At 49.8% G+C, this 26,640-nt stretch overlaps 1 protein-coding gene across 1 annotated transcript in view; it reads left to right on the top strand.

Moving 5' to 3' along the window:
• The window catches only part of IL16 (interleukin 16), a 116,645-nt gene that overhangs the window by 79,199 nt on the left and 10,806 nt on the right, over positions 1-26,640 (top strand). The window contains exons 6-13 of the mRNA XM_027089163.1: positions 2,702-2,816; positions 8,376-8,449; positions 9,669-9,885; positions 12,786-12,903; positions 15,094-15,226; positions 19,181-19,268; positions 19,985-20,445; positions 23,947-24,097. Of these exons, the coding sequence (XP_026944964.1) occupies positions 2,702-2,816; positions 8,376-8,449; positions 9,669-9,885; positions 12,786-12,903; positions 15,094-15,226; positions 19,181-19,268; positions 19,985-20,445; positions 23,947-24,097 (1,357 nt within the window). The remainder of the gene's footprint in view (positions 1-2,701; positions 2,817-8,375; positions 8,450-9,668; positions 9,886-12,785; positions 12,904-15,093; positions 15,227-19,180; positions 19,269-19,984; positions 20,446-23,946; positions 24,098-26,640) is intronic.

Genomic DNA, 26,640 nt, shown 5'->3' on the forward strand with positions numbered 1-26,640 from the left:
GTGCTGTACAATATTTCCTTGTAGCTTATTTATTTTATACATAGTAGTTTGTACCTCTTCATCTTCTATCCCTACCTGCCCCTGCCCACTTCAGGAGTACTCCCCCTTTATGGCCTAGTTACTTCCCAAAGGCTCCCCCTAACATATTAATTTGGGATAGAGGCATAAACATTCAGTCCGTGTGTCTTCCCCAAATTCAGATATTCAGACAGATTTTTGCCCCACAATTGAGAAATATCTAAAGGGGGGCACAAAAGCAGTGGTAATTGTGGGACATCCCAAATGCTCCTTGGCATTGCTTCCAGAACATGCCATCCCATACGTGGAGTTGACGTGGGCACTGAAGAACTTCTGAAATAGACATGGCAGCTGCTGCAAAGTTCTCAAGCCAGCCCAGGGAACCAAGATGCTTAAATGATGGAAGGGTAGGTTTCTACCCACCTCATATGATTTTGGTGTGTGGTGTGAGGGAAGATCTGTTCACCGATATGGTCTTCCTGCAGGAGGGCCCCATATGTCTGGAGTCCTTCCCTCCACCCCCATCCATCCTGTCTCCTGGGAGCTCAGCAGAGATAAATGAGGAGAAACAAGTGGGAAGTACTGAGATGATTGTTCCTCTAATCACAAGGGGGTCACTCTCGCCAGTGCTGATTTTCTCCAGACAGCCCCTCTTTCTGATTTCTAAATCACAATGCTTGTCCCCCCTTGAATTTAGGTCGAAGCATTTTTAACATGGTTGACTTTTAGACGGTTTGCAATGCTCAAAAGGAGGCAGAATGGAAAAAAGCACCAACACCCGTGCAAAGATGATCAACAGGGGTGTCAGTCATCTCGGTGTGCATAGACTGTACAGTCAGTAAATAGATGTCGTGGGCAGATGTGTCCCTGGGTGGATTGAACTGCCCTCGTTGGAGAGCCCTAAGGTGTTTGGTGTCGGAAGCCTGGAGTACAGAGCAGGGGCGATGGGTTAGAAATACGGTGGGTCTCCCACTGTCCTCCTGATACACCTCCACACCGAAGACCTCATCATTAACGGATAAGTAGAAGGAGGAAGAAGCAGAGCTAGAAGGTTCCACCAGTGCCTGAGGTAGCCAAAAACGATAAAACCAGCGACCAAAACCCAGGCATTGTGCTAAGGGCTTTGCAAGGGTCATTCCTTTGATTCTCACAAAACCCTATTATTATCTCCTGTTAATAGGTGAGGAGACCGGGGATCTGGGACTTACAGGACTGGCCCAAGGTCACTTGGTTAGTGAGCAGTTGACTCAAGACTTTCTGAGCCCTGGATCTTGTTCTAACCACTACAGCATCCGGCCTCCCCAGGGTGGGTGAAAGTTTGGGTCTAGAGCAATTATTTCAGCCAGGAAGAAGTTGGGAGCCCGGAAGCTGCCCTACCTCTCATTTTCCTAGCCCCATGCTACTCCTGGACACCGTTGCTCTTTCCCGTCCTGGAACACCCACACCTTCACCAGAAGCTCACACCAGCGCTTTGTCCACACAGCTTTCCTGTCTGGCCCCTGCTCGCCAGGCTCCCTTAGGGTCTTGAAGGTGGCTGCCTGGCCTGCCACCTCTGTGGTGCTGGGGCGATGCACACACTCGGCTCCGAGCAGCTGCTGGCCTCGGAGAAATTGCCCAGGAGCAGTGATGCTGTTACTTGGCAGCCATCGCTTGGAGGGGTCTTCCTGGGAGCCAAGTTGCTTGCTGCTTCCTGGCACGCTTGCAAGCTGAATCCAAAGGCCGGGCCTCCAGCTGGCTTTCGTGCCTTCTGTCTATAACATATGTTTCCCGAGCACCTGCGTCCAGAGAGCAGACACTGACAAATAAGGTGCGTTTCCCACCTCCGGGGAGCTCACAGTCTCCAGAGGAATCCATTGCGACCCAAGCTAGGCCTTCTTGAGAAGAAGGTGCTCTCAGTCATCAACCGAATAAAGCAGGCTGTGTGTGCCCCTCCTTCGCTGCTCTCTGGGCCTGCCTAGGTGGTTGTCCTGACTCACTGCAGGTCTACAGGCCAAGCTGGACCCGCCCGCCTTTCTCTTCCTGCCGTCTGTCGACCTCACGCCTTTCTCTTGCTTCCCCGGCCTCTGGCCTCCTCTCTGCTGCCACCTGGCAGCTCCTGACCTCGTGGTACTGCAGGGGCAGGAGGGAGAGCACAGGACTGTAGTAGTAAATTCCTTGAGAAGGGGAGGGGTGGGAGGTAGAACAGAAGGGGAGTGAACAGCTTTTGGTAGGAGAAGAGATGCTTCCTCCATTGTCAGCTGCTGCTTTTATGATTACTGGTGTTGGTGTGTTAGTTGTGGCTGCTGGATGTCTTAGTTAATAAATATTCAAACACAACGCTATGAGTTTGGCGATGTCAGCATCATTTTCCAAGGGGGTAAATTGAAGCTCAGAGACAGGAAGTGATCTGCCCAGAATTGCCAGTCAGAGGGGCAGAGCCAGGGTACTTGCTAGTCTCCATTCAGACGCCCCCTGTGTGGGGAACATCAGACTCGTGAGAAAGCCCCAGACACGACACAGCCCAGCGTGGCCTTGAACTCACCACTTTTCCCATTCCTCTGTTAGGTCCTGAGACCTCTAAGACCAAGGGCACCCCGCTCCTCCCCGAGTCCTCTGTTCAGGGCTGGGGCAGGGCCTCAGGACAAGGCAGCCAGTGAATGGCATGGAACATTCCGAAATCTGACCTTCTCCTCTTCTTTCCCAGGGCCTGGGCTTCAGCATCGTCGGAGGAAAGGACAGCATTTATGGCCCCATTGGAATTTACGTTAAAACCATCTTTGCGGGGGGAGCAGCGGCCGCCGATGGAAGGCTACAGGAAGGTAGATTTCCCGGCCTTCACTAGGTGATGTTGGTGGAATCAAAAGCAGAATCACTAGGCTACCAGTAGAAGCTACTGGGAAAGTGAAATGTGTCTTGAGCCTTCAGAATCCAGCTTGCGTGGATTCAGGGGTCTGCGGGCCCCGATGGCTCCGTCAGGCCTGGCACATTGGCTGGGTGTGTTTGCACACTCAGTCTCGGTCCTGTTACTGGCCTGGGGCAGAAGAGCCCTTCCATCCCTCTTGCGCCTTTGCTTGTCAAGGCCCCTCTGCGTTGCTGGCAGCCATTGGCATCCCCTTTGTTTCGTTTTCTCTGCCCTCCCCAGCTCACAGACACGGGGAACCAGGCCCAGGGCTTCCAGTGAGTCCTCTGTGAGCCTGCCCCGTGCTGGCTTCTAGGAATACAGAGGATTATCAGACAGGTTCCCTCTACTGAGGAGCTCAGGATCCGCCCAGCTGCCGCCCCTCCCCTTCTGCCCACCCTACTCCCATCCACTACCTCCCTCCAGCTTTTTCATCTCTTCCAGGGAGGGAAGCCCCTGGCCATCCTGAGAGGAAGGGGCCCAGGGCGCTGAGGTATCCTCTGAGTGCCCCTCCCTATCCCCTTGTCCTGGAAGGGAGGGTTTTCTCCCCACCCCCAATCCTACCCCACAGTCACGTGTAGGCTTGGCCCCAGGAGATCTCCAGGTTCTAACTGGGAGGCAAAATTCCGGGGCAGGTAGTCAGGGAGCAGAGGGAAGATGCTGCAGGCCTGACACTGAGCTACACGTGGATCTTTAAAGAGAAGCGATTTCACAACCTTCTTACCTTCTCTGTCAGGCCAGTTTCTGTAAACTCTGCTGCGAGCCAAACCACCTTTAATAACCTAACTTGTTCAGGGCAGGGTTGACCAGCTAGAGCCCGCAGGCCACATCTGGCCCACTGCCTATTTCTATAAGGCTCACGAACGAAGAAGAGTTTTCATGTCTCTTAAACGGCTGAAAAAAAGTCAAAAGAAGTTTGGATTCTTTTGTGAAAATTAAATTCAAATTTCAGCCTCCTTAGAAACGCTTTATTGGTACACCGCCATGCTCACTCACTGACCTCTCGTCTGTGGTTGCTTTTGTGCAGTGTTGAGTAGTTTCGACAGAGCATGTGGCCTGCGAAGCTTAAAATATTTACTATCTGGCTCTTTATAGAGAAGGTTTGCCAACTCTAACATTATGCGTATGGATTTTATTGTAGGGGCAGTGGGGAGCATTTGAAGCTTTTTATAATTTGGGAGGGACCAGCTAGGACCAGCGTTTTTAAGTTGATTCAGGAAGCCGAGTGTAAGATGAAGTGGGCTGGCTAGACACCAGAAGCAGTAAAACCAGTTCAGAGGCTGTTGTAAGAGCCAGGCTCCAGCTCTTAAGGGTCTGCTCTGAGGCTGTAATCCTGGGAGGAGAAAGATGCTGATGGTGGAAACAAGGGCTTCTGTGGAGGTGGCAAATGAGATCAGAGAACACGTGAAGGCGTCTGATCTTAGTAAACTAGAGAACGATGATGAATTATATATAACAGGAGGTGGAGGAAGGGTAGCAAAAGAAGGCAAACGAGGGTATTCAGGGTTGAGCCGCAGAGCGGAGTGAGGTCTCCAGGTGAGCACTAGGTGGCGCTGTCCAGCAGGCGAATGAAAATTTGGGTTCCAGTTCAGGAAGGGAATAAGGGTTGAATGTAGATTTTTAGGGTCATTTGGAAAGTAGCTGAAGTTATAGAGTGGATGCAGGAAGCAGGGAAGAGAGGAGAGAGAAGAGGGCCGAGGCAAGGCTTGAGGGGGATAGCTGAATCAAGAGGCATGCAGAGGAGTCATTGAGAGAAAAGGAAGGAAAGTGGGATCAGAATCTTGAGATGGGCCGGTCTGCTTCCTTATCTTCTGTACTTTTCTGTGTTTGACTAAAAGGTGGAGGAGGAATTGAAGTGGCCAGAAGAGAGAAGCCTGCCCAAGCCAAGCTTCATTCTTTTTCTTTCTGGGTATTTGTCTCGCTTAGTTAATAGTGATCGTAAGAATTCGGTGAAAAGGACGCTCAGCTAGTCGGCAGTCCTTGATTCTAGCCTCAAATAATTGACCAAATTGCCTTTTGTAACTTCTTTCAAAAGTGAAGTTTTAGAATACGCCCTTGAATTCCCCAGGAGATATGTCAGTTGCAACAAAAGTTTGGTGTCAAGATCAAGGCTAAGAATGTTTTATTTGTATTCCCTTTGCAAACAAATGATTGTGTAAGATTTATAAGGCAAAACCGAGGCTATTCATCTTCCACCAGATATGGCCAAATAAGGCTAAGGACTCTCTGGAGGGCCCAGAGTATGTGGCCCCCTTGGGATGGACATTCTAATAATCTGAAGACAAGTTCAACCTCTTGTGTCATAAAGAATGGACGTTTCTGAAGTGTGTTCTTTGTAGATCCTGCCTTCAGCAAGTACTTAGTTATATTTTGATTATTTTTAATTTGTCAGTTGTCACACCTCAACTTGGAATCTCATAAGGACAAGGGCCGAGCCTTTTATTTTTCTTGTCTAGTTTTAGCAACATAACAGATGAAGCTGGTCTGAATATGCTTCCCACCCCTTTATTGTCATAGACACAAGTTGGCTAAAACAGCACATCGGAACTCTAAAGAAAGAAATGGAAACACCCAGCTTCTAAGAAACAAAGAAACCACTTTAAATCTAAGCGTGAGATTCCCAGGAGTTGATGACATGATAGCACAGGGAGCTGCTTACTGCGTCTAAGGCCCAGGGGCTGGGATTCGATGCCCACACAGGGGCAGGAGAGGTGGTCTTGGGCCCTGGGAACCTCTGAGAACCTGTAGAAAGCCTTCATACTAAAGAGCTGCCCTCATGAAAGGCCAGCAAGCCCAGGGAAGCAACAAGGAAACGTAATTTTGTCCTTGGCCCTTGGGTGGGGAAAAGACATCTCACTCGAGAAAATGAAGAGGCAAACCCGTGTCAGGGTGAGTGTGCAACCTCAGCCGTCAGCCCTTGCAGCTCAGGACCCCCAAGCTGAGGAGCTAACGTTACTACTGGGCCTGAACCAGTCCTGAGACCTCGGGGTGCCTGCTGGAAATAAAGGAAAAAAATAAAAGTAGCCACGTGAGGGGTGTGGGAATTCCACAGAAAAACAAGCTCCCCTTAAAAATGAGTTGAGGGCTTCCCTGGTGGTGCAGTGGTTGAGAGTCCGCCTGCCGATGCAGGGGACGCGGGTTCGTGCCCCGGTCTGGGAGGATCCCACATGCTGCGGAGCGGCTGGGCCTGTGAGCCATGGCCGCTGAGCCTGCGCGTCCGGAGCCTGTGCTCCGCAACGGGAGAGGCCACAGCAGTGAGAGGCCTGCGTACCACAAAAAAAAAAGAGTTGAAAATAAAGATTACAATTGTTCAGCCAGAAAAAGGAATGAAATCCTGCCATTTGGGACAACATGGATGGACCTTGAAGGCATTATACTGAGTGAAATAAGTCAGAAGAGAAAGACAAACACCATACAATCACACTTATATATGGAATCTAACAAAACAAAAGACCTAACTCATAGCTATAGAGAACAGATGGGTGGTTGCCAGAATTGGGGGGGGGAGGGTGAATTGGGCGAAGGCGGTCAAAAGGTATAAATGTCCAGTTATAAAAAAAATAAATCTTGGGTGACTCTAGTTAGTAATACTGTATTGTATGTTTGAAAGTTGCTAAGAGAGTAGAGCTTTTCTTTTTTTTAAATTTTGTTGAAGTGTAGTTGATTTACAGTGTTGTGCTAATTTCTGCTGTACAGAAAAGTGACTCAGTTCTACACATATATATTCTTTTTCATATTCTTTTCCATTCTCGTTTATCACAGGATATTGAATATAGTTCCCTGTGCTATACAGGAGGACCTTGCTGTTTATCCATCCTATATATACTAGTTTGCATCGGCTAATCCAAAGTTCCCAATCCACTTGGGCAACCACAAGTCTGTTAAAAGAGTAGCTCTTGAAAGTTCTCATCACAAGGAAAAAAAACTTGTAACCAGGTGTGGTGACTAATATTAACTAGACTTATTGTGGTGATCATTTCTCAACATATAAGATCTTTAAAAAGATAAGAGAAGGAATAGAAAAACAATAAGGAAACAACAGAACACAATGAAAAAATAGATGGATGTGAAAAAAATAACTTTTAGAAATTAAAAAAAAGCAAAGTCATTGAAAGAAAAAAGAAAAACCTCAACGGATGGGTTAAACAGTAGATAAATGCAGCTGTAAGGAGAATTTGTGATCTGGAAATTATCCAGTAGGCCACATAGAACAATAGAGAAGCAAAAGAGGAGCCCTAGAGAAACATGCAGAATAGGTTGAGATGGTCCAAAATAATCTAATGGGAATTCTAGAAAGAAAGAATAGAGTGAAAGAGGGAAAGCGATAGGCGATGAGATCGTGGTTAAGAATTTTCCAGAATTATCCGGAATTTTCCAGAATTATGCAAACTTCAGTATGAGGTAGCACCCTAATACATCCTAGTGAAGCTTCAGACTATCAAAGACAAAAAATATATATATATTAAAAACAACCAGAGAAAAATGATGGATTCTCTACCGAGGGACCATAATTAACTGACAGCAGATTCACCCAATAGCACGCAGGCCAGAAACCCGTGTAAAAAATAATGTTTGCATCTGAATTTCCCAGCACAGTGTTGAATACAGAGACAGTGCTCTTTGTTTATGTATTGAATAGATGGAATGAATGGGAGAAAGTGGTTTTCCATCCCCATAAAAATGGATCTCTGGATATAGAAAAAATTCTTCTCTTAGGTATAGGAGGAAAAAGCTCTAAGTCCGAACTTTTTACCATATGAACTTTGGACTTCTCTGAGCTCACTTTCCTCTTCTGTAACTTGGGACCTACACTGCATTCTGGAAACATCACATCCAACCCACATTTACTGGGCACTGTGGAGGCCTCACCCAGAATTGGCCCTGGGGATGACAGCATCTGATGTAACAAAGCCCCTTCCCCAGGGAGAGACTTTCACAGTTCATCGATGACCACCGGGGTGGCAAGGGCTGTGAGACTGGTAGGTTCTGGGTGCCACGAGAGTGCAAAGTCAGCAGAGACCAAGAGGTTAAGAGGTGGTAGGTGAAGAAGGTAGGAGATGTACATTTTAGTTCAGAAGATGGCACGGAAGCAAGCATGGAACTGCACAGACCACTGTGGGAAAGGCAGGCGTGCGGCATCAGGAAATGGTCCAGGGGAGCGAATGGCATGAGGGGCTGAGAGGCAGGAGAGAAAGAGGTGAAACCCAGAGGTGGGCAGGGAGCCGATTGGGCCAGGCCTTGTGTGCCTGGCTAAGGACCCTGGATCTCACCCTGGAAAGTAAGCAGTACCAGAGAAGGCCCGGCACTGCTGCCTTGCCCACCTCCCAGGGGGAGAGCCCTGAATGAGGAGATGTTCTCTGTGATGCTTTGTACATCTCACAGAAACCTGGACGGAGGGTGGGGGCACTAGAGTTTAAGGGATAACACCTCCTGATTGGGCAAAACTCTTCTCAGCTACAATTTCTCCCTCTCCCAACAGGTGATGAAATTCTGGAACTCAACGGGGAATCGATGGCTGGACTCACACATCAGGATGCTTTGCAGAAGTTCAAGGTGACCGTTTATTATCAATATATGGCCAAACTCTGGGGCCTTCAGACAAAGGAATCAAGCTCCCAGCATCACCCTCCTTCCTTCAAACCTACAAATTCCAAATGTGGGCTCCTTTACGTGGGGCACCTTGCTGACACTCATCTGGGCACGTTGTTCAAAAAAGGCCTTACTCTGAAAATAATAGTGTAATCAGGACTGTTGTCGGGGGCTGCATCAACTATTTGAGGTTTATAGAACGGTTTTATTTTATTTTATTTTTTTTATTGGAATATAATTGCTTCACCATGTTGTGTTAGTTTCTGCTGTTCAATGAAGTGAATCAGCTATACGTATACATCTATCCCCTCCCTCTTGGACCTCCCTCCCACCTCCCCCAACCCACCCATCTAGGTCATCACAGAGCACCGAGCTGAGCTCCCTGTGCTGTATAGCAGGTTCCCACTAGCTATCTGTTTTACACATGGTAGTGTATATATGTCAATCCTAATCTCCTAATTCATCTCCCCTTCCCCTTCCCCCCTCATGTCCGCATGTCCGTTCTCTATGTCTGCATCTCTATTCCTGCCCTACAGATAGGTTCGTCGGTATCATTTTTCTAGCTTCCACATATATGTGTTAATGTACGAAATTTGTTTTTCTCTCTCTGGCTTACTTCACTCTGTATGACAGACTCTAGGTCCATCCAGATCTCTACAAATGACCCAGTTTTGTTCCTTTTCATGGCTGAGTAATATTCCACTGTATATATGTACCACATCATTATCCATTCCTCTGTTGTTGGACATTTAGGTTGTTTCCATGTCCTGGCTATTCTAAATAGTGCTGCATTGAACACTGGGGTACACATGTCCTTTTGAATTATGGTTTTCTCAGGGTGTAACGTTCTATGTATTTATATTACAATCTTTAAAGTTTCGAAGACAGTCACTGAAAGATATTTTTTGAGTCTCCATCTAGTTAGTTCACTTCAAGACTCCATCTCTTTGGCATATATATGTATATACTTCGTATATAAGATGTCATATCCGTATCCAGACATACTAATATATGTCATGTATATGTATACACACATTGCTGTATCTCACACACACACACACACCCCCGCATGTGGCCACATTTCTTTAAAAAACATTCTACTATTGTTCCCCACAAAGACCCGGGCTCTTGCCCTCGCCCCGAGCTGCTGCTGGAAGCCGTGGCCCTCTCTCTTTCCTTCCAGCAAGCCAAAAAGGGGCTCCTCGCCCTCACGGTGAGGACCCGCCTGACGGCCCCCCACTCCCTGAGCAGCCGCCTGTCCCCCCCACTGTGCCGCTCCCTGAGCTCCAGCACCTGTGTCACCAAGGACTGCAACTCCTTCATCCTGGAAAGCCCTGAAGCGCCCGCCAGCAGCGCCAAGCCCAACTACAGGATCCTGGTGGAGGTGTCCCTGAAGAAAGGTAGGCTGGCCTCCTGGGGGCCCCGCTGTCCTCCTCCGCCCTCTGCCTGGGCCTCCCTCCGCTGAGCTATCTCCCAGACTTTCTTTGGCTGGAAACAGGCCCAGACATTGTCCTTTAGCAGATTTTATGCCTGTTGTTTAGCCCCAAGGTCTAGGGCTCTGTTTGTTAACAGAAGCCCGGGACACACCATCCGAATTCAGTCAACATGTCCCAGTGCAGTGGATAAAATAAAACAGAAGGAAGCAAACACAAATCACACACACACACACACACACGACCAGGAGTTGTAGCTCCCCAGCTAATCTGCTAAGAGACCTTGGGCAGGTCACTTGCCCTCTCTGGGACTCTTATTTTCTCACTTGTGCCAGAAAATTGAGATCCTCTCAAGCTCAGACATTTGGGGATCAGCATCTAGTCCCTTCACACACACACACCCGCCAAGGGTGGATGCTAACTGCAGGGCCCCCCCTGCCAGATTACAGCTAGGCTGAGACCTGGAGAATGAAGAGGAGGCAGCTCCCGCAAAGGGACCAGCTCAGCTTGTAGGGACAGAGGGAAAGCCAGTGTGGCTGCAGTGAGGTGGGTAGCCTGAGAAGTGGTGTTGGAGCACCTGGCGGAGGCAAAGAGAGAGACCCTGTGGGGCTTTTCTGCTAGATTCTCTTCTAATTGCAATTGGGAGTCCTTGAGGGATTTCTAAGCACAGGCATAATCAGCTTATGCTTTAAAAGAAACATCTCCTAGGCATCTCTGTAGAGAATGGCCTATAATGTGACAAAAATGGAGGCTTGGGAACCGGTTGCAGCCGTTGGATCAGAGAGGATGAGAACGGTAGGTGAAGACGGGTGGGTGGCTTTGAGATCTGTTGTAGAAGAAGAATGAGGAATGAAGAGGGTAGACGGCAGGCAGCCTGAGGACTCAGACATCCCTGAGCCCCCAAGCCTGGCATGAATACTAGGCACAGGTCAGTACGTGCTGGCACACGCCAGCAGCTGTGTCCAGGACTCGCGGTGTGAGTTCACTGAGCAGGCGCAGGACATGGGGAAGACACGGCTCTCTTCCTTCCCCTGGTGGGCTCCGTGGTCCCTGGCCTTGGGGTGGTGTTTCCTCTGATCACTGGCATCAGAAATACCATAGGCAGGGTTTTTGTTGGATTGCCGTGTGTATATGACACAGCTTCTTAATCTCTACCCCCAGAGATTTCCCTTCCACAGTATTAGAAGAGAGGCCCAAGGATCTATAACTTTTATATAAGTACCCCAGGCAATTCTGATGCCTTCAGGGCTTAAGAACTCTCACTCTGGTCAGGAAACCTGATCTCGGCAAAGGGCTCTGACCTTTGTTTGTGGGCCATATCACAGCCAAAATTCTTCATCCATCAAACAGGGTTGCTAACAGTTGCCCATGGCAACCCTCCTGGGACATTGGGAGGACCAGCATCCGAGGTGAAAATACCCACAACCGTGCTTTGTAAACCACAGGTGCCAGGAGCAAACCACAAGAAGGTCTTTCTCCTACTCCCTGGCCACTCCATCTGGTCCTTCTTACCGGCTACCCCTCATTCTCCAGTCCTTTTGATGCTGGCCAGCCCCCGGCCCTCCTCTCCCACACACCCTGGGGGACCCATCCAGCCCCATGGTGCTAACACCACCACCTCCACATTGATACTTTCAAACTTCCACCCAGCCTTCTCTGCTGGGCTCCAGGTTCATCTACCCAACTATCTACTCCCCATGCCTCCTTGGCTACTTCATAGGCATCTCAGGAGTGACTGGGGCAAAACTGCACACCTGGTCGCCATCCTCATGATTCCGGCCCTCCATAGGCGTCCTGTTTTGGTAAACCGAATCATCACCCACCCAGTTATTCAAGCCAAAAAGTCTCAGAGTTCTTCAAGCTAAAAAAATCTCTACGAGTTATCTTCATTTTAATTTATGAAATCCCCATATTGGATCCATCAGCAAGTCTGTCTTCAAGATGCGTTCTGTGTATACCCATCTCTCTCCCATTTCACTAGCGGTAAAGTCCAAGTCACCACTGCTGGGTGAAGAGTAGCCTCCTAACTGATCTCCTTGTTCCCATTCTTTCTTGACCCTTCACAGCTCTTTCTTTTCCCAGCAGCCGGTCATATTGGGGAAAATAGAAATTAGCCCATGTCACTTCCTGCTCGTAACTTTCCTATGACATTTCTTCTCAGTGGAGAATAGCGTCCTTTCACTGACACATCCTTGTTGACAAGGTTCCACTTAAGCTGGCCCTTGCCTCCCTGTCCTGAATCCTCTCATACCACTCTCCCCGTGATGGGCTACGTTCCGGCCACACTGGCCTCCTTTTTGGTCCTGCAGCATGGCCTGCTTCCTTTCATCTTGGGCCTTTGCATTAGCTGTCACCTCTTTTGGGAATGATCTGCCCCCATCCCTGGTTCCTTCTTGTCATTCGTATTTTAGCCTAAATGTTGCCCTCTCTGAGCCCTGAAGAGGTCATCCTCTTGTGTTCTAGTGCATTCCCTATTAATTCTCTGCCTAATACTTTTCACCCCCCTGACAACTTCCTCCCTCCTTCCTTCTTTCCCTCCCTCCCTCCTTCCTTCCCTTTCTCCCTCCCTTTTCCTTTTATTCCTTCCTTCCTTCCTTCCTCCCTCCCTCCTGCTTTCTCTCCCTTCCTTCCTTCTTTCCTTCCCTTTCCTTACTTGACCTTAGCATCCTCATCTGCCTTGGTCACTAGTTGCTGACCCTAGAGCAGTGCCTACTCACAGTGATGCTGCATAAGCATGGGTGGAATGAATGCATTAATGGATAGGAGACACCAACTAACCCAGGACAGGTTTGGCACCTAATAGACGAGTGCATCCCTGGGAAAGCTCAGTCACCAGTGCCCCACCCCCATCCCGTTCTGCCTTCCAGAGGCCGGCGTGGGGCTGGGAATCGGCCTGTGCAGCGTCCCCTATTTCCAGTGCATCTCTGGCATTTTCATTCACACGCTCTCTCCGGGATCCGTGGCGCATCTGGACGGACGACTCCGGTATGTCCTGATTTCTGTTTTTGAAAAGACCCCTGATTTACAAAGGAGGGAAGGAATTCCTTAGCGCATCAGGAGACTGACTGGGAGATGAGATATTTAGAATGATCCAGGGATAGCTCAGAGCCTTTGTCCTCAAAGTGTGGTCCCTGGACCAGCGACATTGAAATCACTTGGGAGTTCCTTAGAAATGCAGAATCCCAGGGCCCTCCCCAACCCACTAAATCAGGACCTGCATCTTAACTAGATCCCCGGGAACTTGTATGCACGTTGCAGTGTAAGAGGCATTGTCTCAGAGAATATCAGTCCAAAACAGAAAACATGAAGTTAAACATACTTTAATTCAGATGTAAATAATACAGACTGTAGAGTGACATAAACAGGAGCTTCAAGGAGGTTTACCTGTGGAGTCAGTCTGTATGGAAAAAGAAGCTTACTCAGCAAATCAGTAGTATTAACTCCATTTCTCGGTAGCATAAACAGAATATTTTCGGGCATTCCACATGTATCTTGTTCCGAATAACTTCTAAGAGAAGTAAAAATCGAAATTTTATTTTCAACAAGGGATCTGAGTTTGGTAATTACATTTTATTCCAGTTTACCTTGTTACAGTACTGTATACTCAGTCCAACACTCATGCGCGGTATAGCTTCTCTCCTATAGCGTAAGAAGATACATGCTATATATTTATATGTATCCCAGATCGTATATCTTCATGTATACCTTCTCTACTGGGCTTAGGTTTTGCTGAATCAGGGGAGTTTTGCCGTGTGTTAAAATGTTTTCCTATCATTGTAGTATCGGGGCTGGCTAAAAAGTTCGTTGGGTTTTTTCCATAAGATGTTATGGAAAAACCCGAACGAACTTTTTGGCCAAGCCCATATACGCAAGCCCCGCTTAGGGTGGTATCTTGATGGAGCTTCTGAATTAGAGGTGGGCCTGCTGCTGTCATGGGCAGGAGGGTGACGCTGATTTGCTGAGCTGCTGTTACCTGGGACCGAGTGGCTCAGTCAGAGTGATGGCCTTAGTCCTAATATCTTTAGACAGCGTCTTCCCTCCTGGACCTGCAGCTGGGTAGGGACTGTTTTGGAAGCTTCCACTTCCCTTGGCATCAGGTGCTGTGTGGTCTTCAGTTACCTCAGTGAAAATGTGTACTTTCTTAGCAAGAAGGAGAAAGGGAACTAACTCAGAGACAGAAATGTAGAAGGAAGGGGCAGCCAACCGCAGCAGGAGGAAGTGTGAAATCAGCCACAGGGGACCTGAGTTCCAATCCTGGCCCTGCTGATAACCAGCTAGGGCAGAGGAGGGCAAATGGGGGCCCACCATCTGTTGTTTTTGTTAAATAAAGTTTTATTGAAACAAAGCCATGCTCCTTCTAAGGCTGTGTCTAAGGCTGTCCTGTCTAAGGCTTCAGTCTAAGGCTGCTATTTTTAGGCTGTGACATCAGAGTTGCAGCGTTGCCACAGAGACGGCACGGCCTGCAAAGCCTAAAATATTTACTATCTGGCACTTTGCAGAAAAAGTCTTTTAATCCCTAAGTGACGTCTTCTTGAGGAGATAATGTCACCCTCTCTGCCTCATTTTCCCCACGTATGAAGCAAGAGGATTGGATTGTACAAAATCCTCTGTGTATCGATGCAACCTTATTTTTTCTACCTCATTTTTTCCCCCATTTCCCGCCTTACAAGAATGAACTCCACTGCCTTCCCTCTTTATTCCTTTTTGCAAGAACCTTGGCTGCCCCCCCATCCAGTTATTTCTTCTTTACCTTTTAGCACGTCCCATCTGCTCTTCCTGTTAACCATTCTGCATATGGGAACATTGAAGCCCCAAGAGAGATGTGAGCAGTTCAATTGTGGTTAATTGGTTAATCCATTACATTGGTTAAACGACGCCCTCCATCTTGATCGAGCTTAAGTTAAATGGAAAGGGCAGAAAAAAGTTACAAACTTCCATGAATGTTGCCCCACACTCGGTATGCATTGTCTCCCACTTTGTGGTCATGCATGAAGGGGGTGTGCGATATGTCGCTTTGGTTGGCCCTGTACTGAGTTTCAGTCAGGAGGCGAAGGAGGTCTCCTTATTGCTGTGAATTTGAGGTCTCATCACACAGCCCAGGCAGGACTGGGACCTCGGGGAAGCACACGTCCTGCTGATGAGTTTGCTGATGGCTTCCTATTGATGCCTCTGCAGGTGTGGCGATGAACTTGTGGAAATCAACGACTCCCCCGTGCACTGCATGACGCTCAACGAAGTCTACGCCATCCTGAGTCACTGTAACCCGGGTCCAGTCCCCATCATGGTTAGCCGACATCCGGACCCACAGGTGACACCCTGCTGGGCATCCTCTTCTTCCCAGACCCACTGTCTCAGGACTCAAATGAACCAAGTGTCTGTCGTAACAAGCGTCTGCAGAGAGGTCCTCTGACAAACTCCTAGATGCAGAGGCGATTGGCGTTAGCTCAGGGAAGCTCTTGCAGCTGGATTACAGGCTCTAGGGCAGGAAAATATAGACCCAGGGTTCCTGCCAGTAGATAGAAGAGACTCACTCATGCATGCATCCAGTGGGTCCTCACTATGTGATTGTCTGGACCCGGGCACTGAGCACACAGGAAGAAGTGGGCTCGTGCACGCACGCCTGCCCTCCAGAAGCTTACGTTCTGGCTAGAGAGACTGAGAGAGAAATCATTGAGATACAGAGTGGTAAGTACTATGAGAATACAGGGATACAGAAGGGAAGGTGAGAGAAAGCAAGAAATATCACAAGTTAGTTTTCTCCAGGCAAAGAATTTGCGGAAGGTCATTCCAGGCAGTGGGAACACAAAGTTAGGCTGCAGAGTCATGAAGGGACCTGTCGTGGAAGGAGAGGGGGGTAGGTTCTCGGGCCTGGGAGGTAGGGACTGGAGGAGAGCATCGAGAATGGAATTTGGTGAGGCACTGGGGTTACGTGGCAAAGGGCTTTCCACAGGACGCTAAGGTGTTTGCATTTTATTCCGTGAGTAGTGAGGAGCTAGGGGAGGTCTCTAGCTCTATATGTAACGTGTTCAGGGTTTTTCTTTTTACCCTTTGATTGCACGGCAGAGGACAGGATGGAGTAGGTGGAACTCGGAGTTTTTCAGAGGAAGGAAACGGATGGTGAGGGCCTGAACTAAACAGCAGATGTGGGAAGAGAACAGAGAAGAAGGGGCAACAAGAGGCAACCTGGGAAGAATCAACAAGATCTGTTGGCTGATTAGCTCTGGGGCAAGAGACGGGGGAGCCTAGGAGGACTGGAGTATTTTTAGATTAGAAGACCGAGTGATGGCAACATCACCACCGGAGTAGAGAATCAGAGAAGGGAGGTGGGCTTGGAAGGGAAGAGAAAGATCTCAGTGTGGGATACAGAGAGATGGAGGTGCCTGGGGGAGGTTTAGTTAGAGATGCCCATAGGCAATTAGATTTAGGACTGACAGCGACTGGTAAGTGAGATCCAGGTGGGAGCAAGACTTGAGAAGTGCAGCCATGGGCGTGGGTGAGATGACTTTGGGGACCCTGGTGATAATCTCCATCACTATTGATTTCATCCTTAGTGTGTACCAGCTGGGTTTGCCAAAGACTTGACATACACAATTGCATTTAGTGGCTATACATCCCTCTGAAGTCGGTATGATTTTCCCCTCCAATTCCTCAATGAGGAAACAGGCTTAGAAAGGCAAAGGAACTTGCCCAGTGGTGGAGCTACGAAGTGGAGAAATGACGATTTAAATCCACCATAGCCTGTGTTCGTAACTAGTGGGCTCCCAAACTCCCAGCAGAGGTAGGACAGAGAACGGAATGATGGGGAAGAGCCACACGTGCCTGTGGGGTGGGATTCAAGCCCAGCCCTGCTCAGTTATTAAGCACTGACAATAAGCGCACTGGAGGAAAGCGAACCTCTCACTTACGGTAAACAAGTAACTCGTCTAAACCTCTGGGCAGTAGAACAGAAGAGAAAGGAAAGGGGTCTCGATTCGGTGATCCGTGCCTCTTGCTGCCCTGGAGGACCATGGCGAGAGAGCAGCGGAGGAGGACGCAGGGTAGGGGGGCGAGGCTGTGGCCCCTGCACTTGAGGGGCTTGCATTCTGGCTGGAGGGGGGAGGCATCCACACAGAGAGTCCACAGGAGGTGAGGACCCTGGGCGTGAGGGGATCAGGGGCCCAGCTGCTTAACCAAGGGAGCCAGGTCGTGAAGGGCAGGCAGAGCTTGGAGCAGCAGAAGGGCTAAGGCACTGCAGGCAGGGGACTCACACAGGCAGCAGGATGTCTCGCTTATGCCCAGCTTCGCTATTTACTTTGTGACCTTGGACATCCATCTAACCTCTTAGAGGCTCTGGTTCCTCAACTCTGAAATGGGGGTGTGGTTTTCACCTCACAGGACTGCTGTTGAGGGTAAATCTCTTCTACTGACAGTCTATCATTCGGCAGGAATTGTGCCCAGCACTTTTAATGATTTATTTAGTATTATTTTTTTTGCGGGGGGGGCTAAAATTATCTAACATGAAGTTTACCATCTTAGCCATTTTTTTTTTTTGGCCGCAGCGCGCGGCCTGTGGGGTCTCCATTCCCCAACCAGAGATTGAACTCGCGCCTCCTGCAGGTGAAGCGCGGAGTTTTAACCACTGGACTGCCAGGGAAGTCCCCCATCTTAGCCATTTTGAAGCGTGGAGTTCAAAATGAAGCGTGGCACGAAGGACGTTCACATTGTTTTGCAGCCATGACCACCAGCCATCTCCAAGGACGCTCCGTCTTGCCAAACCGACACTCTCTACCCCTTAAACAACCCTCATGCCCCCACCTCCCCACCCCTGGAGGTGACCATGTTACTTTCTGTCTCCATGATTTTACTACTCTGCGTACTTCATACAAGTGACGTCATACGGTGTTCGTCCTTTTGTGACTGGCATATTTCACGTAGCATAATGTCCTTTAGGCTCATCCATGTTGTGGCATGTGTCACCATTCCCTTCCTTTTTAAGGCTGAATAAGATTCCGTTGAATGTATAGACCATATTTTGCATATCCATTCATTTGTCGATGGACACTTGGGTTGCTTCCACCTTTTGGCTATTGTGAATAATGCTGCTATGAACATAGGTGTACAAATATCTGAGTCCCTGCTTTGCATCCTTTCTGGGTATATACCCAGAAGTAGAATTGCTGGATCATACGGTAATTCTATTTTTAATTTTTTTGAGGAACTGCCATCCTGTTTTCCATCGTGGCTGCACCACTTTACACTCTCACCAGCCGTGTAAAAGTGTTTCAATTTCTCCGTATCCTAGTCAACACTTTTCATTCTCTATTTTTCTGATAGTAGCCATCCTCATGGGTGTGAAGGGACATCTCAGGGTGGTTTGGATTTGCATTACCTTAATGATTAGTGATGTTGAGCATCTTTTCACGCGCTTGTTGGCCATTTGTATACCTCCTTTGGAAAATGGCTGCTCAAATCCTTTGCCCGTGTTTTACTTGGATTGTTTGGTTTTGAGTTGCAGGAGTATGATTTGCAAATGTCTTCTCCCATTTCCTGCGTTGCCTTTTCACTCTATTGATTGTGCCCTTTGTTGACTGATCCACAGAATATTTTCATTTTGACATTGTCCAATTTATCTATTTTTTTCTTTTGTTGCCTGTGCTTTTGGTGTCAAACAACGTATTTCTTAAAACCCTCTGTTCTTACTGTGAAGTAGGTTCTATTGTTGTCATCATTTTACAGAAAAAAAAAATTGAGGTTTAGAAGGTTAAGTACCCTGTGCAAGTGTGTGCAGTTAGAAAATGGGGGCGCTGGGACTTGAACACAAGTCTGTTTGGCTCCAGGACTCAGACTTTTAACTATTACTCTAAGGTGATTAATTACCTGTGACAATAAGATGATTAGGGTGATGGTTATGACGTCTTCGTTGTTGGTAATGATGACGATGATGATGTCCTGACAGCCTTAAGAATGGAATAGCTCCCAGAGGTAAACTCTGAAATGGTAACTTTGCCTAGTTTTGCAGCAAGTAGTGGAGAGAAGGTTGGAGAGTTGAGAGGGGCTGTCTTGGCAACCCTATTACTGACAGAGTTCGGACTTTACCTAGAAGATACTAGGGAACCACTGATGCCCAGGTGTTTTTGGAAATGGAATTTGTCGGCTCTTTGTAGAGTGGGTGTGAAGGAAAGAAACTAGACTCCAGGGACTCAGCTTGGGAGCCGGTACAGGACTCAGATCCTGATGCAAGAGTTTCCATTGTTTGCTTGAGGAGGTGATGGATATTTTCTAGGTCTCTGAACAGCAACTCAAAGAAGCTGTGGCCCAGGCTGTGGAGAATGTCAAGTTTGGAAAGGAGAGGCACCAGTGGAGTCTGGAAGGTAAGGAAACAGTGAACTTGCTTTTGCAGTATCTTTGTCTTCTTAGAAAGCTTTGAGTTTAGCCATTCACTCACCCTCTCCAATGGCTCTCCATCTTACAGATGAGGACATGGAGTGTGGGGGCCTGGGTTCCCCCAGAAGCCGACTCTGACATGGTGTTTGGGCTGCAGGATGTTTATTCAGAAGCATCCTGGGCTCCACACCTGTGGAAGGGAGGGGAGTCACAGGGCTGGGCAGAGGGACGAGCTGAGCTGAACTGACGCCAGACAGCTTCCGCCCACCCCTGGAGCTCAAATGGCCCGTCAGAGTTGTCCTGTTGGCGGAAGTGGCTGGGCCTTTCTAGCTCCATCTCCATCAGGCTTTGGAGACGGCTGCCCCTCGGGCGAGGTAGCTCTCTGTAGCCAAGGCGCTCCCTGCAGGGGCTGACAGCCACAGGCCATCTGCTCTCAGCACTCGGCACAGCTAGGACATCAAGCCCTTCCTTGAAGGGCCATCGAGGGGGTGCATCTCAGTCTCCATCACGTGGAGACTCAGAGCGTTTGAATGATTTTCCCAACCTAAAGTCACTGGTGCTGGGCACCGGACCCAAGACTGCCGAGCTCCAAACCAAAGTGACCTCGGAGGAGAATCGGACAGCCCGGGCAGGCGGCGTGCCCCCCGTGGCTCACCTTGGGAGCAAGGCCAGGGGTGGAGGTTCCCTTGTGCTTCCAATGCAGGTGTCAAAAGGCTGGAGAGCAGCTGGCACGGGCGGCCGACCTTGGAGAAGGACCGGGAGAAGAACTCGGCTCCCCCACATCGCAGGGCTCCGAAGGTCATGATCCGCTCCAGCAGTGACAGCAGCTACATGTCGGGGTCCCCTGGGGGCAGCCCCAGCAGTGGCGGAGAGCAGCCGCCCTCCGACCTGGAAGTCAGCACGCGCAGCCCCAGCCTGCCCCTGGGGCCGGAGCCAGGGGTGCCTCCTGGGGCATCATCCGGGCCGCCCCAGGAGAGCCCGGGCGGCCACCCGCCACTGAGAGTGAAGAAATCCTTCGAGATTTTGGTGAGAAAGCCTACGTCCTCCAAGCCCAAGCCTCCACCCAGAAAATACTTTAAAAGTGACAGTGACCCTCAGAAGAGTCTAGAAGAGAGAGGGGGCTCCCTGTGCCCTCCTGGACACACCTTGCCCACCTGCGGCCAGGTAAGAGTATGTCCGATGGGTTGAGCGTTCGCAGAGCGTTAGCCACAGGCAAAGGAGGATTCTCCTCCATCAGAGAGAAGAGGCTGGGCTCAAGCTTAGGGCCGACTGCGCAAAGAGAGGTTTGAAGCCCGGCAGATCTCAACTGAAGCCCCAGTCTTGTTGGTTGGCTTCTGTGTTCCCATCCATTACACACTGGAATTCAGGGTTGTTTTCACAGCTCTCTAAGCCTCAGTTTCCTTATCTGTTAATTGGGGCCAAGTTTAGAGGCTCCCTCCACGGGCTAGCATGAGGATTAAATGGAACCGACCGAGCGGATGCCTAACAGACTGTCAGGCATAATGGTGTTCATTGCTGCATTGGCTCTTCCATCGCACCCCTAAAGACCTCAAGTCCTCCCATCCCACTCCCCTTCGGGAAGGCAGGCTGACGGCCAGGCAGCTTCTACATCTTGGGCCGTTTTTATGCCCAGGCGCTGTGCTTTGTCTCAGTGAAGCCTGACAACCACCTGGGGATGAGGGTGCCCTTCATGCAAAGAGGAAGCCGAGGGACTTGCTCAAGGTCACATTGCCAGTGGGTCACTTTATCACTAGGCTGTGCTGTCTTTCACGTCTTCCCCGACAGCTGCCTTCTCTGGGCAGGTGGAACTGGGAATCCCCTCTAACAATCTGTAAAGGAGGGTTGGTAAATTTCAGCAGGAATAAGAAACCCCAGAGAGGAAGCTATCGAGTAGGAGGGGTGAGAGTGAAGAAGGGAGAGGAAACCAGGTTACTGAAGAGGAAGCACGGTTTTGCAGGCCGGCAGGATGTGGCTGGTTAGCAATTCATGGTGGAGTTGCTGACGTGGATCTGTTCCCTTGCTCCTCCTTTCTAAGCAGACATTTCATTTTCCTTCGAGCCTGAGACCTATAAGTCCAGGAGGGCAAATTAGGAACAGAGAGGCTGAGAAGCCAGGCTTTTTACTTTGTCCCTGGAGACCCAGAAAAGGAGCGGATTTGCCAGAGCAGGTCTGCCCCAGCGATGCCCTTGGGCCACCTGGCCGGGTTGGACCAGATATGGGGCAGGGGAGTCTCCCCAAGTGAGGCTGCTGGAGGAGGAATCAGGGTTTCTGCTTCAAACTTCCTCCTTCTTCTTCTGCAGAAGAGGGAGATCTGCTGCAAGCAAAAGTCCCTTGTCTTTGCCACGCTGTGATGCCTCTTCCGCATCCGTCGCTCCTGCCTGCATCCTCCCACCTTCTGCTGTGTCCCACGTGGCCCACAGACCCTTCTACGGCCTTTTACAAAAGCACAACCGACACCACATTATTTTCCTGGGCGTTGGGGGTACAGAGAAAGGATTATAGCACAGCAAAAACAGGGGGCTGTTTGCTGCACGTCATTCTTAAAAATCTCCACCGCCATGCCTGGGGATTTCTCACTGGGTGTTTCTCTCCTTGGCCCCAGTGTATAACATCTCTCCATCCTTCTCTCCCTCCCTCCACCTCCTCCTTGTTCGTTTTCTGTCTCTGTCTCTCTCTCTGTCCCCCCACCTTCCCCTCCACCAGTCTTTTCTCTCCAGGGTCCCAAGACCCTTCTCAAGTTTTTATTACAACCCCCAAATCTTTTTCATCTACTGTAACTCAAGGGGACTTAACTTTCACTACCAAGATCACCTTCAGCGTATTTCCTTCAACAGAAGACCAATCCTCTCCCTTCTAGAAAATCAGCTTGAACTATCACTTGTGGTTAAAAATCACTTTCTCCCCTAAGTCCACGTCTCTGTCTTCTTTCCTTCTTTCCCTTCTCTCTCCCTCTTTCACCAAGCACTGTGCCAGGAAACACTATTTAGAGCAAAATTCAAGTAAAATCAAATTTATTTCAGGAGCTAATTAAAAAAAAATACAACTTCCATATAGAGGGTGCAACATCAGGTGTGCTGATGAAAGACAAAACACATCTGTGTCTGTTCCAAGATGCAAAGTTGCTTTGACGACTGTGGTTGGTACCCAGAGCATCGGCCTATGAAAGTGTCAACCAATCATGGATATAGACAAGTGTCACCTCATCTTTCAGAGTTCCAACTGGGTGAAATTAAATTTCAGCCACATATCGTTTCTTCCTGCTGATGAGTGTCTTGGATACCGTCAGTCTAATATTTTAAGCTTCTAAGGCCATGGCCAAGCCTTGCTTTTACGAAGGACTAGTTCAAGAAACGCAACGATTCCTTTGAGTTCGTTAGTCTCTCAGTGTTTCCAAGATGCCCCCCTAGACTCAGTTCTACACTAGGGACCTTGGGCTGGGACAATGCTTTGGGAACATATTTCTAACTTCTGTAGAATTTTCATTCCTAAAGAATGTTTATTGACAAAGTAGGTATTAAATCTCAGGCCACGGACACTTTCGATGTCTTTTTTAGTCCCAAATGGTGCATTTGTTCCTCCTTCCTTCCTTCTTTTTGGGAGGAAGCCTGCAGCCCTGTCAGATAGCCAGCCCGTCCTTCCACCTGACCCTGGAATGAGCAGAACACAGATGCCATCCACGGCAACATGGCAGAGTATTTCCCTTGCAGAAAAATTTAGGCAGCATCGTTTTGATGATGTCTGCCTTTTTTTTTTTCTTTCTGAGTTGGTACTTTACTTATTCCTTCTAACTGTGTATGTCTATATCTCTGGAATACTCTCCCTCAGCTTCTCTGCCTAGAAAATTCTTACCCTTTGCTCAAGAACCAGACAAAAAGCACTTCCCTTGGGAAGCCCTCAGCACCTCTCTGGGACAGAACTGCTGCTGGCTGCTTCCTCTGGGTCCTGACAGCATCTCTTTCATGCTGTATGAAAACCCAAACTCTAGTCAAGCACTGGATGGTTACTTGGGGCTTGGTCCGTCTCATCCCTAGGCTGGTTTGTGAAGGAGCCTGAGTCCACGTTCAGGCTCAGTGGGGGAAACAATGCTGCCCTAGAACGGCAATATCACTCTGGGGGCTGCAAAGGGAAGTGACGGCACGGGTCCTGAGTATCTGTCATCCCTTGCAGCACGCTTTCTAAATAACTGAATAATGAATCACAGTGTAGAAGGCGACAGCCACGTTTTCCTCCAAGTGTTCTAACCTTAACTTGGTGAAGACTAGAGGGTAGTTCTTTGCCTGGTTCTCTTCCCTCCTGGGACGGGGGGTAGTTTTGCAGAAGGCAGTGGTAAGTGAAGCAGTGACAGTCCCCCGTCCCCACTCCCAAGCCTCTTTTCCCTGTCACAGAGAGCCCAGGATCTCCACATATGTCAATAGGATGAGCCCTTGTTCTGGACACCGGCTCGTGGGAAGCAGAGGGATGCTCTGGGCCTCCAGGAGGTGCTGGCTCCCTGGGTCAGCCAGGCAGGTACCACAGTGGAGGAAAGGCCCTTGACTGACAGGGCCGCTGCACTTCTCATTAAAGCATCTGAACGTCACCTCTCCAGTCCCAATCAAAGTGCGCCTTGCCTTCTCACAGCTGGAGGCTACCGTTTTGACACGGTCTTGCTTCCTGTTTACACCACAGGAAGCCAGCGAAGTACTGCCGCCGCTGCCTGTGCAGGAAGGCGCAGCAGGGAGAAGCCCTCACGCCACTGCCTGCAGCCCAGGACCTGCAGTCGGCCCGCAGACGACGTCCTCCTCAGAGGGCCAGCCGGGGAGGAGAGGAGGCAGCCCAGGTAGGTTTTCAATTAGATCTGCAGGAGGAAGGAACTTCCGGATCAAGGTCCGGTGCTCAGGGAAGGACGTGAGTCTGCCCAGAGCGTTGGAGGGTTCTGCACAACTCGACAGCTGGACTTGGGCCGATGAACGGTCAGGAGTCCCCCGAGGCGGTGGGACTGCAGGACCATGGGGTTGCTGTCCAGGGTGGGAACCTCCTGGCTGGATCTGTGATGCTGTGATGGGGCCGGGGGATGCAGGGGGAAGTCGGGCCAATCCAGACAGCCAGCTGGAGAAAGGGGCCCTCGGGAAAAGGTCCAGGACACGCCCACCCAACCACAGTGAGCAGCTGCTCCCTCTAGGGTGACAGCGTTCTAGTAAGCTGCATTCAGCATTTCCAAGTCTGGGAACGCGGGGTCAGAGAGGGAGGAATCAACAGCATGTTGCTGGCGGTCACCGCCTCCTGCGGGGGGAGGGGGGCGTGGATGGAAGGGGTGTGCCCACATGGCGCCCCTGGCAGTGCTGGGACATGAGCTGAATATGCAGAGCTTTGTTAGAAAGGGCATCGGACCTGGGGTCAGGGAGACCAGGGTAGGAAGCCCGGCTCTGTCCTTCACGAATGTGACCCTGGGCAGCTTTCTTTACTTTTCTGAGCCTCAGTTCACTCATCAGCAAGTGGGAAATCACACAGCAGCCCAACATGTGATTCAGTTCAGCCAGCGTGTACTGAGCGCTGGCTTCGTGAGGCCCTGTGCTAGCTTCTTAGGAAGGAGGGAGGGGAAGAGATAGAGACAGAGGTAGAGACAGAGACCGAGACAGGGGGAGAGAGAGAGAGAGAGAAGATATGAGAATGAATGAGAAAGAGAATGAGAGAAAGAAGAAAGACCAGTTCCTGCCATCAAGGAGCTCCCAGCAGTGGCAAGGTAATAACTGTGTCAGTTACAAACCTACATATTTATTACTGGACCTGTTTGAGAAACACTACGTGAAAAGCACACGGAAGGCTCTCAGAGGTTAAGGGACATTATGAATGGAAATAGCTGGCATGTCTCACCCAGAGCAGCGGCCCTACCACTGGAGGCTCCTCTCCCCGTCCCTCCCCTGAGTCCCCCCAACTGAGGAACTTGCCAGGGAATACCTTGGTGTTCTACTGGCAAGAGCTCTTCGCCCCAGTTTGCAGAGGGCTCTCCTGTAGAACGTCTGACTACTGAGTCTTACAACAGGCCCTGCAGCAGAGCGATATGTAAATGCAGAAGCAGGCTGAGGGGGCTGGGCTCACGTGGTACAGCCCCGGCGTCAGTACTGACCACCCTGGCCTGTGGGATGTTGCAGAAGGTCTCCTGGGCATCTTCAAGGCTTAGTGCTCTCCATGGTTTGCATACCTTGAGGGCTGGCGTTGAGACCAGGGGCAGGAGGAGTCAGCCCTCCTTAAACTGGGTTGCATTCTGATACCAGCATCCCCCAGAGCATGGGACCAGAGCAGCATACTCCTGACCAGGGCGAGATCAGACCTGGGGTGACCCGAGGGCCACGCATCTACTTGGCTTCTTGGCTGTGCAGGACTTGGGGGCCGGCCTCCCTCTGTTCCTGGGAAAGAGTCTAGTCAGACTCCCCTCTTCTGGCTTGTTCAAGACTGGCTTCCAAGAAAGACCACCAGTGGTGAGGGGCTGAACTTGACTAGGCGTGCCTGAGAGAGCAGGTTGGAATGACCTGTGGGGCTGCTCCAACACCAGTGCCCAGGCTGCATCCCCGGTGTATTACATCAGCACCCAGGGCTGGACGTCAGCATTCTTAGGTCCTCCAGACTCCAATGTGCCAGCCAAGTTTGGGAATCGTTGTCACAGAGCTTCTTTCTACCTGGAATCCTCTCATCAGCTCTTTAGGTAGGGGGAATGCTCCCTTGCCGAGCAAGCTGGGTAATTCTTTGAGTAGGGAGAGCGGCAAACTCACATGACTTCAGGCACCAGATGGATGCTTTAACGGGGGAAATGCCGACCTGGTGAGGGTGAGGGCTGTGACTGCGCAGAGCTGGGGTGTGCCCCGTCTGAAGGTGTGCATGCCCACTTTTGCTTTTTAATGACATGGCGGTCCAAACCAAATACGGCTGCCCATGTGTGACCCTTGGCTTAAAAGTTTAAAAGGTAAGAGGACCGCTTTGACCTTTCAAGTTCTAATGAGTTATCTAAGAGGCTATTTAGTGGAAAGAATATGAAAGTGGGGAATCAGGAGACAGGGGTTCTCACCCTGGCTCTGCCAGTAGATGACCCCTTGCCCTCATGACTGTTGGGTTCCTCAATCATACAATGTCAGAGGTCAGACTAGGTATTCTGTGCGAACCCTTGTAGCTCTAAAATGCTGGGATGCTGTGGAGTGACTCACAGCTCTGGTCCTCTGGTTCTGTGACCCTGCCTGTTCACACTTAGCCAGGTAATGGCACATTGGGTAGCAGCTCACCCAACAAGGGATCCACCACTTCTGCTTATCATCTCCTCTAGCATCCTTGCTATCCGTCATTGAAACTAGAACTTAGGAAGAAAACCCACGATCAGGTGTAACGCACAGC

This window comes from Aethalodelphis obliquidens, unplaced genomic scaffold, assembly GCF_003676395.1.
Source record: "Aethalodelphis obliquidens isolate GAN/ISIS:26980383/991018 unplaced genomic scaffold, ASM367639v1 scaffold65, whole genome shotgun sequence".
Classification (NCBI taxonomy): domain Eukaryota; kingdom Metazoa; phylum Chordata; class Mammalia; order Artiodactyla; family Delphinidae; genus Aethalodelphis; species Aethalodelphis obliquidens.